Here is a 15337-nt window from a genome sequence, read left to right as displayed (position 1 = left end):
TCTCTCAAAAAAAATATTATATTTACAATCCACTTTCATATTTTCCTCTTCTCAAAGATGAATTATTGAGTGTGGCACAAAAGATTTTCCTCTTCTAATAATAAGTAGTGGTGATTGACACATAAAAAAAATTGCCAATGAATCATGTGTACACAAATCATTTATTTATGTAATGATAGTTATCTATTCAAAGTTTTCCTTCAATTATAAAAAAATCTCTTTAAAAATTATATATAAAAACTAAAATAGTATTATAATTTTTTTGGAAATCTATCCCAAATCTTTCTTTTCATAGAATATTACTTTACTAAAAAAAAAAATCATATTAAATAGACCAAAAAATACTTAAACACATTTATACAATCCAATACCATATTTGATCTCCTGTCCCTCGTAAGGCTACTTTGCACTCCAAATTCAAGTGTTTCAAGGACGTCTTCTTGATGATGAATTATTAAGTGTGAGCCAAAAAATCCAATGAAAAATATAAACAAAAAAACTTGTACATTCTACAATATGTAAATGATAATAATTCCCTCATGTGATTCTCAGTCTCTATTTTTTTTATCAAATTCAATCTTATAATCGCATTCTTCATTATGGTAATTCATCATTTCAGGGTGCATTCTTTGGTCAACATAAGGATAAAAAATTGATCAAAATAAATAATTTAAATCACAAAAGCCTCACACTTCTCTAAAAAAGACTCTTTTAAAGCCTAAATCCTTGTGGTAGCATCATAGTCTATTCAACTCAACTCAAATTTTAACATTTGGAGCCTCTATTGATCTATAGTTAACCTTGCGCAAGCCATTAACCCTGTTCTTAAACTACACAAGGTCTACTATCCAACTAGGATTGACATTACCTAAGTAAATAAGAAATAATAATTTTTTTGCCCTTTTAATCTTTATTGCCTTTATTTGTAAGAAGATTTTGTAAGATGTGTTGTACTAAATGTTTCAATAATGGGTCCATTGACAAGATACTTGTATAGGATAATATGTATGCATTTAAAGTTCAATGGAAAGCACACAAGCACTATTTGTATGTTTCATGTATTGACACACAATCATAGGAAGATTATACTAAGATCTTATATCATTTAAGTAAATAGATATCATACATTTACATTCAAGTAGATATTATCAACAAACTTATTTTTAATTAACTTGAAATATGATAACCAAAAATATGTGGTTATGACTAAGCCATCACAAATTTCATTGCCAACATTACACATGAAGTATGTTTTATGATTGTGGTTACAAATATTCAAACTTGGCCTCCAAAAATTCACTTTAAAAAAAAAATAAAAATCATATTTTAATTAAAGTACATCTATTAAAAATTCGAAGATCTATTTCCAAAATTTGTTTTTATAGTGTATAAAATTTAAAATAATTTAATCATACTCTAGAAAAAATATCTATATTAAATGTGCAGTGCAATTCCTCGCCCTCCTAAAAATGTTTCTTTTACATGTTGGTTTCATATTTTCCTCTTTTCGAAATCGAATCATAAAGCTTGGTGCAAAACATTTGCCTCTTCTAATAATGAATCATTAGAATCAACCTATCACAAATTTGATGGCAAATTATGTACAAATAAAACAATTCTATCTTTTCAAAACCGTCCTAGATTTTTTAAAAAAAAATTCCCTTAAAAATTCCTATACAAACTAAAATAGTCATATAGAAAACTTAGAGATACGTCTTGAATCTTTCCATTCATTTAAAAAACAAATACCTTAAAAATTTAATTATATTATAGTTCAAGAAAGGTTTAGAAGACAATTATACAATCCAATTCAACATTATTCTTGCCTTTTCAAGACCGATTTCCACTCAAATCCAAGGATTCCTCTTCTTAATGATGAAATCGAAAAAGTCAAAGGGAAAAACCTAAAGAAAAAGCTTGTACAATCTACCTAATGGAGTGAAGAGAAGTTAAAGCAAGTAGAAGAAGAAGAAATGAAGGCCGTATCAAAGTGGGGACTGAGAGATATAAATGAAGAATAGAGAAGCGGGGATTACGTGGCCACGGCATGAGCAGGGAAGGAATTAGAAATGTTTTAAATGATCGGGTGGAGAAAGGGCTGGGCCAGTGAGTAGAGAGCTATAAAGAAGTTAACTAAATCTAAGCAACTTTTTGGATGGGATAGATTCTCATGTTCCGTAGGAGCAGCTATGAAAACGAAGGCAATAAACTTTTTGCAAGTGGGACAGCGAAAAGATACACATGGGAGCTGCTTAGATTTGATGGAGGAAATCATTGGCTGGAGCTTAGATTGCTGTCTATTCTCAATGAAATGTCGCTCTTCTGATACTTACTATTTTGTGCAGTAATGAGCAAAAGTGAGGCAGCGAATGAACCACGGGGTTCTGATAATGATATTTCACTTTCACGTGCCCGTATGCTGATAATGATGATGTTGCTGTTCGCTCTCGTACTCACTCATTCTACAGAGAACAGAGAACTATATATGGATCGTCCCAGTAAATACGAAACATGGCATTCCTTTCCTCTTTCTCTCAGACTTGGACAAGTTTGGCATTGACTGCTCTTACGCTTTTTTCAATGAATGAGTTATCTTGGCCTCTGGCAGGCAATAACGCTGATATTCAACCTGCAGCTGGGCGTCGTTATTAGGAACAAGTTGCTGTCGAAATTAATGGCAATGGCATCGGCATCACACCTATATCCGCGTGGGTTTCATGGATATTTATAATGCTCTTCATTTATCCCGCCGTGTAAAAGTAAATTTATATTTATATGGAGGGTTTGCCAAAAGAGGAAAAGAATACGCCACTTATCCGCCATTCCCCGCTCCAGCATCGTGAAATCGAAACCGTCCTCTTCCGTGTCAGACGAGACTTTCAATTGCTGCTAATTTGTACATTTGCCATCAATTTGTAGATGTGCGCCTATTTGAAAGTCACCACTGCATTCATAATTTCTTGTGACAATTTCAAATCATTCCCATTTTAGTTTACAATGGTTTTTTATAAGCTTTTTTAATAATTTACAAAGTTTTATGTTTACAATATTAAACATGTTGTGGCGTCATTTCTTTGACATTTCTAACTCGACTCCTTCTTGGCTTAACTAATATCGGTCTTAAGTTCAAACCACTATCTAGGCATAAGTAATATTCATCTAATATTGGGGGCTCCACACAAAGAAAATGATGCCATGTCAAAAGGATTTTTGTTGGGATGTCTAAACAGATCCATAAGAAGATAGATCAGTAGGGAATGGCTTAAACATCACACTCTAAGCTTAATTCTTAGACCAAAAGTGTTAAATAGTCAAAGTTGACTATTTTTTCCCAAGCTCAATTCTTCCCTTAGTGTGTGATGTTTAAGGGTGGCCAATTGGTAGTTGCGCACAGATTTTTGTTGGGATGTCTAAAGAGATCCATAAGAAGATAGATTAGTAGTTGTGCACTAAGTAATGTTCTATTGATCCACAAATGTGGCATCGCGTGATTGAACATTATTTTTTTAGATCTAAGAAACACACTTCATTTAATTTATTGGAACTCATAAACAAATACTATAACAACTATCATTGGGTTGTTAGGACAACTAAAATACACAAAAAAATAATATTACACCTAGATTGGTAGTTGTGAACCAGTTATGTTTTTTATCAATGCACTAATGTGAAATCACATGATTTGTTGTTGATTAGATCTAAAGAATACATTTTATTTAATTCATTAATACTCACAATCAATATATAATAACTTTAACATCACAACTACTAGTGTTATCTATTGAAAATATTGAACATTAATTCAACAAATGCTATAAAAAAATTCAAGCATACTCAACTACTAGGTCATCTCTCAGGTTGTTTATTAATCTCGACCAATAAGAAGATACAAATATGGAGAATTGTAGTTTGGTAGTTGAGCATGCTTTAATAGTCATGATAATAGTAGGGAAAAAGACTCGTAGTTGACCACATTTCAATAATTGTGATGGTGTTTGTCAATGTAATGTTCAATATTTTTAATGATATACTTTTAGTAGTTGTGCCTTTAAAGTTGCCCCAACTTGTTCCAAATGAATCATGGGTTAAGTCGCAAGGAGATATAACCTACTACTAAAATGACTACATTAATATAATTTTTGTTGAGGTGGCCAATAAGGACCAAATATTAGTTATAGTGGTACATGTGCACTAGGTTATATTTTATTGGAGAATTAATGTGACATCATATAGTTTATTTATTTATTTTGGATCTATATAATATGTGTGCTAAAACTTAAAAAACTTAAAGTCATAAATACTACTGCTATTTATTTAAAATATCCAACATTAAATGAACAAATACTATACAACAATTTTTGGAGGAAACTCAACCATTGCATCCTCTATACTAGTTTGTTAAGCTCAACCAATAAGATGATACAAGTAGGGAAAATGATTTGGTGGTTGAGCATGTTTCAATAGTTGTGATTGTATTCATTGATTTAATGTTCACTATTTTTAATAATATAGATTTAGCAGCTATGGCTATAGTGATGTCAGTGTTGATCATAAATACTCATAATATAATGAAATTTATATCTTAGTTTATAAAGAAATAAATCATGTGATGCCACATCAAGGCACCTAAAAACCTGACTTGATGACTAACTATTGTTATAATTTTTTGCAGCCCTTTTGGATGCTTAAACAAAATTATGTTCATGTGGCATCATATATAATAAAGTAGACCTAAAATGTAACTATAACCAAATGATATGACACGTGATCCATTATTTAGAAAAAGGAGAGATTTGAGATTATCTTGCATGATTTTTAGGTCTATATGATGATATAGACCTAAAAATATAGTTATAAGAAATCATGTGATGCCACATCAACACACGAACAAAGAAACTTTGATCACCGACTATTGTTGTAACTTCTTAAGGCCCTTTTGGGTGCTTCAACAAAATTATGTTTATATGACAACATATATAATGATACAAACCTAAAATATAGTTATAACCAAATGATATAGAAAGTTGTCCATTATTATTAAAACAATAGGAGAGATTTGAAATTTTCATGTAAAATATTTAGATGCATGGATTTAGGTTTCTCAATTATTAGGATCTCACCCCTACACACACACACACACACACACACACACACACACACACACACACACACACACACACACCAAACATTATGGAGGCATTTAAAGATCATATTTTCCAAAAACTAAAAAAGGGAGAAGAAACAAAAAAGTAATACATTTGACATATGATTGAAGAGTAAATTAAGATTGATATCACATAAGTTACAATCATTTTCTTGCAATGTGGAATGCAATGTGTCTATCTCTTGTTCCCTTGAAGTTTTAAAGAAAACATTGTGTGTGTGTGGGGGGTGGGGGGGGGGTGGGGTTTGGGGTGGTGGAGAGAAATTATTCATACAAGCTCAAGTCTATTCTTAATAATATACTCCAACTACATATTTGATTTTGGGTTTTAGGACTAGAAAAAGAGTAAATCTACATGAAATATTTATCCATAAAAGTCCAAAAAATTATGCAAATTATCCTAGTCTACCATTGAAGTTGTTGAAACAAAGATGCATAAATAACAACATAAACATTTGAACACCCCCTTTAAATGATACTCCAATGTTCACCTTTCTTCTCCATTGAAAATGTGTTGATGAAGCTCTTAACTTTGACAAAGTTTCTTTATGATTGAAAGAAAAAAAGACAATAATGAATGTGTGAATACTTGGAGTGTAGTTAGTCAAACAAGTGCAGAGAGGCTCAATATATAGAGTTTGAGAGCTAAAATGCACAAATTAGCAAGGAGTTGTCCAAATTGGAATGATTGGTATAGTTATGAGAAATTGGAAGCACAATTTGGAATGTATAATCAAAGCACAAATTAGTGGTAAAGTGGAGGAGGAAAAAAGGTGGCTAATTAATAGGAGATTTGGAAGCATAATTAGTAAAGAAAGGTGAACCAAATTGTTAGGAAATCATGAAACATGATTTAAGGAAGTGCACAAGCACAATTAGGAGGAGGTGTAGGAGTAAGAATTTAAACTCAATTTTTTGAATTCCCTTCAAATTAATAATTAGAATTTAGGAATAAATTAAATCTCCAAATTACAGGGAAAATGGAATAATTAATAAATAAATATTAACTTTTTGGGAGAAGTGAGTAAAAGGGGGAATTAATAAGAGGGGATGAAATAAATTTTTAGGGGCATAGGAATAAACCATGGGTTATTTATGAGCACATAGGAAAATATAGTAAAAGTGATTGGCCGATTGATAAAATAAATGTACATATAACCCTATTGAAGGGTTGTGATGAAAATGAAGATCAAATGTGATGATATTGGAAAGGTCAAAGTAATGATCAAATTGATTGAATAAATAATGCTAGGTTGAGTGACACAAATTGATGACATGTCAGGTTGATCGAACAAGCATTGATGACATATAAAATTAACCAAATCTATAAATGCCATTGAATTGATTAAAATTGACTAATAGGGTTAGTCAGAATAACATCAACATACTTTGTGAATGTGATTAAATTAAGTGGAAGAGGACATGATCAGATACTAAGGGACTCAATTAATGACAATTGATGATGGGTTAGGTTGACAAGACCATTGAGAGACTCAATAATGCCAAGGTGGTTGATTGATGATGATAAACCCAATTGGTGATGGTTGCTAATAGATTGGGTTGACAAGGAACTAAGGGACTCGATAATTCTTAAGGGTTGATTTGCAAATGATTGATTAGGTTAATTTGATAAGGTTTTTGTTGGGGTTTGATAGGGCTTGACTAGGCACCAAGAGACTCAACAATGCTAAAGATTGGTTAAAAGTGCTCAGATCTTTGGTTCTGATATGTTTGAAACTAATTAGCATAATTTGGGAATTCAATGAATTGGTATAGGGTTGATTGCAAGTGATTTTGGTGAGACTGAAATGGTTTTAAGTTGTTTAGGGGGAAAATGAATGCAATGAATTTAATGATGTTAATGCCCCCATTTATAAATTAAACTTGAAATGAGAAAGCATATAAAAGTAAGAAAAATGTAAATATTCACCTTATTCCAAATCTCTATGGATGGATTTAGACCTTCAATCTAGAAAGTTGCATGAATAATTGTATGTTAATGTATGTATGATTTAGGATGTCTTCACAAATTCAATATATCTACAAGCTCCAAATCATAGGTCTATGGATATAAGTATTCACCAATTCTTAAAGGGACAAATGTTTGATTGCTTGTATAATATTGATGAATATAGATATCCTTTCTTGATGATCCCAAATTTGATATCTCCATTGAATAAATAATCTATATCTATAAAAGTAAATGCATTATTGATGAGACTAAATCAAGTCCTTCAATGATCCTTTCTTGCTTGGCTTAAAATCATTGATTACTTTCTTACAAATGATGGCTTGAATGAAAGATCACAAATTAAATTGATCTCCAAAAAGATTTCTTAAAAGAATGGATCACGTAAATGATTAATGGATGGAATAGATTTTATGGATCAATTATGGACTAATTTTGAGATTGAAATCAAAACGATTGACTAGACCAAGTGGGAAATAAAAGAAAAACCCTAAAATGGACTCAAGATCCTAAGGGAAAAAATACCTTAGGTAGAGCTCAAACATGATCTCTACCTTAGGTAGAGGTCAACCTCAACCTCTACTCTGGAGGTTTCTTGGACTAAGATGCCCTCTAGGAACTTAGGGGAAGAGAAGAAACAACCAGAAACAAACATAAATTTGTGGAAAAAGAAACAATTTGAACATAATTAATATATCCATGTTTCAAGAGATCACTAAAATGGTGCCTAAGAAGTATTTAAGCTTCTAAATCAATGGGCTCTAACTTTTAAGATGGTACATAGATATATATCATGTAAAAGTACAATATCTAAAGAAGAATACATGATATCTCTAAATGCAAAGATATATGAACTAAATGTAAACACTATATTGCAAGGTAACTTGAAAAGTGTAATATGATAAAGACCATTTAATCAATGTGTAATTTTTTCATATGATGGAATACAATAGTATAAATAGGCTGAAGGAAGAAAGGTATGCAAAAATACTTTTTTATGTAGAGATTCTAATTGTTAATAATTAAAAGAGGAAGAACTTTATATGAACATAAAAGAAATAGTATATATGGACATGGAGAAACCCTTATGGGATATAGAAGTGTGGTTTTGGGTCTCCTTAAAACCTTTTTTAGTTCAAAAATCCCTTATGCGATATAACACCATGTACTCAAGAGCCACCAATAGATTATTTAATAAATAACAAAAATACAATGAAATTGTAAATCAAATTTTTACATAAATATGACCAATATCTATATAATTATTTACAACCTCAATACCAACAACCTAATATATGAGAGATTTAACAAATAATTGATCAAATTGAAATTGACATAATAAGATAGTGTAGAAAAGGTAATAGGTAATAGATTTCAAGGGGTTCACATATTACATAAAATTTTAGGAATGCCTTAACATCTCTGGATTAAAAAAAATGCTTAAGGAAACAATAGAAAAATAGTTATTAAAGATACCATGGAGGATGTACCTAATTAAAGGGATGGTTGATAATTGAGCTTGAAAAATGTAACTTTACTCAAAGTCTCAAGGAGTCAAGAGTTGAAGGAAAAACATGCTAGTAAATCAAGTTCAAACCAATTACAACATAGAGACAAAATGCAAGGAATGGAGGTGGAGGATACATCAAACCTCCTCCCACTTCTTAGGGATTAGGGTATTATGAATGAATGTTTCTCATTTTACATTTATATTACTAAAGTGGCTCTACCACATATGTTAAGATTGTATATAATGCTATAATTTTGAGAAAAAAATGTATTCATTTCCTACTTTCCAATAATTATAAGTTTTTTTTTATGAAATAGAAAATTATGAAGATTTAATGACTAATTATGTTATATGTATATGAAAGGAAAAATTTTAACCACTCAAAATTTTATAGATTATTTGAAAACATAGATTGTATCCAAGTAAAATGTATTTTATATAGAAAAGAGTGAAGCTTGAATTCTTCCATCTCTTATCCTATTTTTGGCAAAATTAAGATATCCTCACCACAACAAAATTTGTTAAGAATTTAAAATGAATTATAGCATCTTTATTATAACAAAAGTCATAATCAAAATAAATGTTATTTACTTTATAATTTATAAGATGACAAATATTTTTATTAAAAAAAAATTATTTGTGTAAAAGCTATTTAACACTCATATTAACTTTCATAGAAAAATAAAAAGCTTTCTTTGTTAAAAGGAAATAAATAGCAATATTTCTAACTATCATTAGTAGAAAAGAATGGATAATAAACTATCCTATAAAGCAATATAAATATATAATAAAAAGTTTTAAAATAGTATGTAAACACTCGATCAATTTTTTTAAAAAAAGTTCAAAATAGATGAAATTGCAACTGAACGTCCCACAATAAATCTAAAAGTCCCACAATAAGTCTAAATAAGAGACGATAGGCTAGTCCGCGATGGTTATGACAATGGCAATACATGCCAAAATTGATAGCCATAAGCATTAACAATTTGTTGGGAGAACTCTGATTGCAACTTCTATTTTAAGAGCCCAAGGACAAGTTTAATAAGTGGTCACTAGATCTTGTGCCATTGGTATTAATGGAAGACGTAGTTTTATGCAAATTGTTTCCATGCAATGTATGTTGAAACTGAACATGAAATCCTGTTTTGGGGACGTGATCAGAAGAAGAAGAATCAGTTGTGAATAATGTTTGGGGTGAGAATCCTGATGATGCTGCAAGAGGAGCATATGTATGATTGTGCATTTGGCAATCAACCCATCCAGACACTTGCTCCCTTGCTGCTACTGCTCTTCTCCTCTCATCTCTCCATCCACCCAAATAACTTGGACCCTAAACACAATACAACACAATATATTATCACTCTCCGTTTCTACAAATCTTTACTATTAAGAGACAAGTATTACCATAAGAACCAACATTTGCAGAAGAATGTGATTTAATAAAAAAAGAAAAACGAAAAAATCCAATGGATTTGTGCTTGGATATAAATTTAACATTGATGAAGAAATACCCACATAACAATCAAATTCCTCAAAACTTTGATCTCTTTAATTTGTTAAGGTGTCATAATATAACAACATCTTGTACAATAGCAGTGCGTTGTTGTTAATTACCTTGTAGCTTAGGTGAGGAAGAGAAGGCAGTGGATTTCCTAATGGTCCTCGATGCACATCAACACTCGCTCTCTTTGGAAGCAATTGTCCATTCCCTTCCTCTGAGTGCGATAACAATCTACATGGCCTCTTGTTCTTTAAATTCTCCCCCACAGTGTGGGGTTTTTGCAAGGACAGAAACTTATTGCCTTGCGTTGAGCAAGGCCCGTTATACTCGTTTGAATACAAGGACTCCAACCTCTGATTTTTCTGCCTATCTTCAATCTGAGTAAGTGGGAGTGGGAGGCATGTAAAGCTTACTTTGGTCTTAAATATTCAGAATTATGCAATGCTCAAATAACAAATGAGGAAAATTACCATGGTATTGGTTCGAGAATCACGTAAGCTGGATGACTTCATTCTGCTCTCATTGTTTCGCTTGCCTTCAAATGACTGCTTGCTATCTTTTCCAACTGAGTTGCCAAGACAAAGACCTAAATTCTCTATAAGACATTGCAATCAAATTAATTAGTAATTACTATGTAAGATTCCTAGTGGAAGTTTGAATTGTTTTAAATTAGAGTATGTAAAAGTGTCTCGCATGAATGTTTGTTTACCATATCTTAACGATCAGACGGGGGATTAAAATAGACTGTTTTCCCTTGTAAATGATGAAATGTTACTCGGAATATTTATATAAGAAACTTACATAATCTAATGTAAACGTATTATATTGTAGCAAAGCTATAATCACCTTTTGTTTCTACAAGATCTGGATCGTTTTCATATATTTGAGGATCAAAGTTTGTGACTGCTTCCTTGCCGTTGTATGCAATTGCTGCTTTGTCATATGTCCTATCACATTGCACAAATTGGTGCATGTTATAATTTTTCAGAACAAAAAAGTATACTAAACACATAAGTAAAGCAACAGATAGAGAGTTCCAATGTAATCACAAAAACTCAGAGTCTAAGTATATTATCATACCTTGCAGCATCGATTTCGTTGTCGAACAAACCCAAGTACACATACCTGGCACAACAAATCTCAGTGAGAAAACGCAAAATACAGTGATTCTTATTACATTCAGAGTAAATAAATAAGCTTTTCTCTTTACATCTCAAAATTATTCAAATTAGAAAGATTTCCTTACCTGCCATCCACTTTAATAATTACTAATAATCTCGGGTAATTAATAACCTCAGGTAATATAAACAAGATAACAAGTAAATACTCATCATTTTCAAAAGTCCATCATAATAATAATAATATCTGCTATAATTAAACAACTTGTGCATACTAAATAAGCCTAAAGCTGAAATCAGTAGGCCTAGTTAACGATCGAGTACTATGTTATTATGCTGACAATTAAAAATTATTACAATGTACTGAGAGTTTTAAGGTTCATTAAGATCATAAAACATTTTCACAGTTCATAACGGTTTGTTTTTTTCTTTAACTGATTGTGTAGATTGTTTTAGATCTAATTGTATGAGTTATCATGTAAACATAAGAGCACAAGGACAAAACCTTTTTAATAAATGAACATCAGCTATATAGAATACATTGTAAGTATATCATTCATTTCGGGGAAATCTTAAAACATATATTAATAAACTTGTGATGAAAACAAGAAAAGTAAATCCTAAATCCTCACAATAAAATCATAATAAGTTGAAAAGAATTGAGAGGGGAGAAGAGAGATACTTTTTGCCGAGAAGTTGTCCAAGTCTAGCTTCCCATCTTCCAGATTTGTGCTGAGTGACGCCTCTAAACTTAGAACTTCCTCTTGGAAATCCAGTGCTTTGCCGGCGAAGGACGTGCACAAACTCCTCCTTTGACAAACTATTCAACTGTGGATTCGGGGAATCCAGACTCATAAACCACACAGAATACAAAGATTTGAAATTGAAAAACGAGGAGGACCGTTTTAACATACCTGGTTGATGTCCTCCTCATAGTCATCAATGCTAAAATTTATATCTGCATCTCCGCCTCTAAATTTGATGGCTGCCCTATCATATGCCCTGCAAAAACGTACCCAAATAAGAAAAAGAGTAAGGCAAATAAACCCTCATATTAGAAAGGAACAAAAGGAGCAATCATTCTACCTGGCGGCTGCGTGGGCAGTGTCAAATCCACCTGCAGAGAAAGTTTTAGAATCCTCCTCAACAACAGAAACCTTAAAAGTGGCAATATAGATGAGCCTTGTCATTTCAGTTGAAGCGACAGAAACTTACCGAGATAGACTTGTTTCCCAGAATCCCTGTGAAAGAAGAAGGCATTCAATTAATGAAGCAGTGAATTGAGATGTGAGAGAGTAGGTAGTAGGGATGTTACCAAATGTGGGACTCCCATCTTCCAGTTCGCCTGTAGAATGTAACCCCACGGTACTGCGAGCTTCTTGAGCGTGGGCCGCGCCTGCTCTTCTTGATGAGGGTGGGCGGAGGAGAGGGGTCGGAGGATTTGGGCGATGAAAACTTGAGTCCCACCCAGTGAGCTCTTCGCAGCTCAGGCTCCGGCTCCCGCTCCTCCCCCTCCTCCCCCTCCTTTGGGAATAACTGCCGCGTAACGCACTCATTATGATGGCCCCCATTGCAATTGCCATTCATGATCTCCTCAGCAGTAGTCTGATCGCGAGTCAAAGAAAAGCCAAAGATCTTATAATAAGCAGAGTTGCTCATGGTGGAGATGGCCGAGACGTCATCATCGGAGGCAGGCTCCTCCGGCATCGGCATCGGCATATTGTTGAGATCCCACATGTTCAATCACAAGCTGCACCAAAGTACAAAGGGGAAGTTTCCGAAATGGCCCAGATCAAGATTTTATTGAAGAATCTGGTATATGCATCTAAACGCCATTGTTCGCCAAAGAACCCAAGGGCAAGCTTCTATTGGAGAGTGATCTGAATGTATATATGTACTTGTAACAATACTTTTGCTCCCAAAAGGACCCAAGATCAGATTTTTATTTGAGATTCTGATACGCTGGACCCTAATTTCTCAGCAATATATCCATGACGTCCTTCCTGGTGTTCTGTAGCAAACGGCTCAAACCCAGAGCTTTTCTCTTGGGCTGCAATGGCGACTGTGCAGTTTTGAACCTCAAGACAAAAGCAATGGACTGGATTGTTCCAAGGGTATATATGCATTTACTATCCAAAAATGTCCACTGAAACTGATTGCGAGATCCGGCCAAGCCCTGAGAAGAAGGCTTGGCATGGAAAGTAAACGAGACGATTATTAATAACCTAGGACGCTGTCATCTTGGCTGATAAATTACTGGGTACGAATATTGTGTAAAAACCAAAAGAAAAACTCATGGATCATCAATTGAAGACGCATTTTTGTTTATGATGGTTGGATTAATTAGTAGCGAGAAGAAGACCACATAATTGTATTACTATTATTAAGAATCATGACGAGTTTTTGCAACCTGCCTTGTGGGCTGTTCGATGGTGACAGTGATCTTCTTATTGGTAATGCTGCCAACCGAGATCCCGTCAAGAGACGAGGATTCTAAATTTTAACGGACAGGGACATCACAGGAAAGATCAAATACAACGTTATTCTCCTTTCATAATGTTAGCTTGTTTGGCAACGTAATAAAAAAATATGGGTCACATTGGTGTACAATAGTTGTATTTACTATTATCAATACTGTGTTGTGCTCAAGGAAACATCGTCTCACTGAAACTGGCCCACCAAAGTAACGGCTTGTTGCCTGGACTTCTTCCATAAATATTATAGGTAACAACGATATACAAACAAAATAAACTTTCCCAATATAAAACTGACGTCTACGAAAGAAATACACTAAACTAATTTATTTATGTCATATTATTAAATCATTTTTAACTCTAAGGTTGATGCCAAGCATATAATGCTTATAAAAAAATCTAAAAGATAAAATGTACCCATCATTATAAATTTTGAATTTTGAATATCTAATGCCTTTAATTATTATATTAACAATAAATCAAACTGAATTAATATATGAGTTCGATAGAAAGCGGTCAATAAGAGGGATGGTGAGTCTTTAGTCATTTCACGTGTAATGTTTCATTTTATATTTGGACCAATTGACATATTGTATTTTGATCTTGAAAATATATCAAATAAAATTCTTGTACTATAGATAAAAGAAAAAATTATTGAACTTTCTTAGTACAAGTGAAATCTTTAGGTTTATATAAAAGTTTAAATATGTGTCAAGCAAAGATGTAGGATGTTAGATGATGATGATATACAATAAATGCTAATGCAAACTTTATGGTGATTTATAGTAATAAAATCAAATATATTATACCCTTGAATATGTTTATCTAGCAAATGGCTTGAGACTATAGTTTTTTTAATTTAAAAAAGGAGAATCTCAATAAAAAGTGTTTTAGAATGTTAGAATGCAAGCCAAAAGGGTAAAAATCAACGAGCCCCCTATTTTGCAGGATTCAAAGGAAGAGGATAAGGGGACAAATGTGGAGACTCCGATGGACTTATATAAGGACACCCTAAATGAAAAATGGCTATTCTATTTGTGAGAACTCATTTGTTAATACTTAGGTTAGAAACTTCATGCATGATCATGAAGTTTAGTTTGATAGATTGTATCTGAGAATGTAGCTTACAAAATAATTTCCCTTGGCTTAGAAATTGAATGACACTTGGGCTAGCACATGTTCCTTGGCTAAAAGGATCAGTGACATTAAGCAAGACCATGAACAAAAAATTAGTAAGTTTGAGAAGGTAATCAAGGTGACTCCAAAGAAGTTGAATTTGGTGGTTGTAGTTAGTAAATCAGATATGAATGGTACCAATGAGAGCCTAAGGAAACTAACTGAGCAAGTTGAGGTGGTTCATATCCTCTCTAAAGGAAAGCCCTTCTCACCTTACAATAGTCCAAAAGAAACAAAGATGTGCAACAACTAAAGACATGGGTTTTGAGAAAAGGAAAATGCTAGTCATGGAGAAGGAAGTTGAAGTGGAGTTGGTGCCTCATTCTACCTTGTCTGGTGTTGGATACAATTGATTACTTGTGTGTTGTCTTTGATGTTACACAAATGTCATATCAGTTGACAGAAAATGCTTACCGAGCTCACTT

The 15337-nt window shown here is 32.7% G+C and overlaps 1 protein-coding gene across 1 annotated transcript; it reads right to left on the bottom strand.

The window, feature by feature from the left end:
- Positions 1–9628: 9628 nt before the first annotated feature.
- On the bottom strand, positions 9629–13353 carry LOC149548127 (AP2-like ethylene-responsive transcription factor TOE3). The gene is made up of 10 exons (XM_089794832.1): positions 12578–13353; positions 12478–12503; positions 12349–12379; positions 12177–12264; positions 11945–12090; positions 11225–11269; positions 10991–11091; positions 10615–10739; positions 10258–10521; positions 9629–9973 (listed from the first exon to the last, which is right to left on the bottom strand). The coding sequence occupies exons 1-10, from the start codon at positions 12997–12999 to the stop codon at positions 9662–9664; spliced, it is 1560 nt and encodes a 519-aa protein (XP_089650958.1). The 5' UTR covers positions 13000–13353; the 3' UTR covers positions 9629–9661.
- Between the last annotated feature and the right edge of the window lie 1984 nt (positions 13354–15337).

This window comes from Cupressus sempervirens, chromosome 7, assembly GCF_028749045.1.
Source record: "Cupressus sempervirens isolate cs-2001-9-10 chromosome 7, ASM2874904v1, whole genome shotgun sequence".
In the NCBI taxonomy this organism is placed as follows: Eukaryota; Viridiplantae; Streptophyta; class Pinopsida; order Cupressales; family Cupressaceae; genus Cupressus; species Cupressus sempervirens.
The sequence above is the reverse complement of the archived record's forward strand: the minus strand, read 5'-3'. Positions and strand labels throughout refer to the sequence as shown.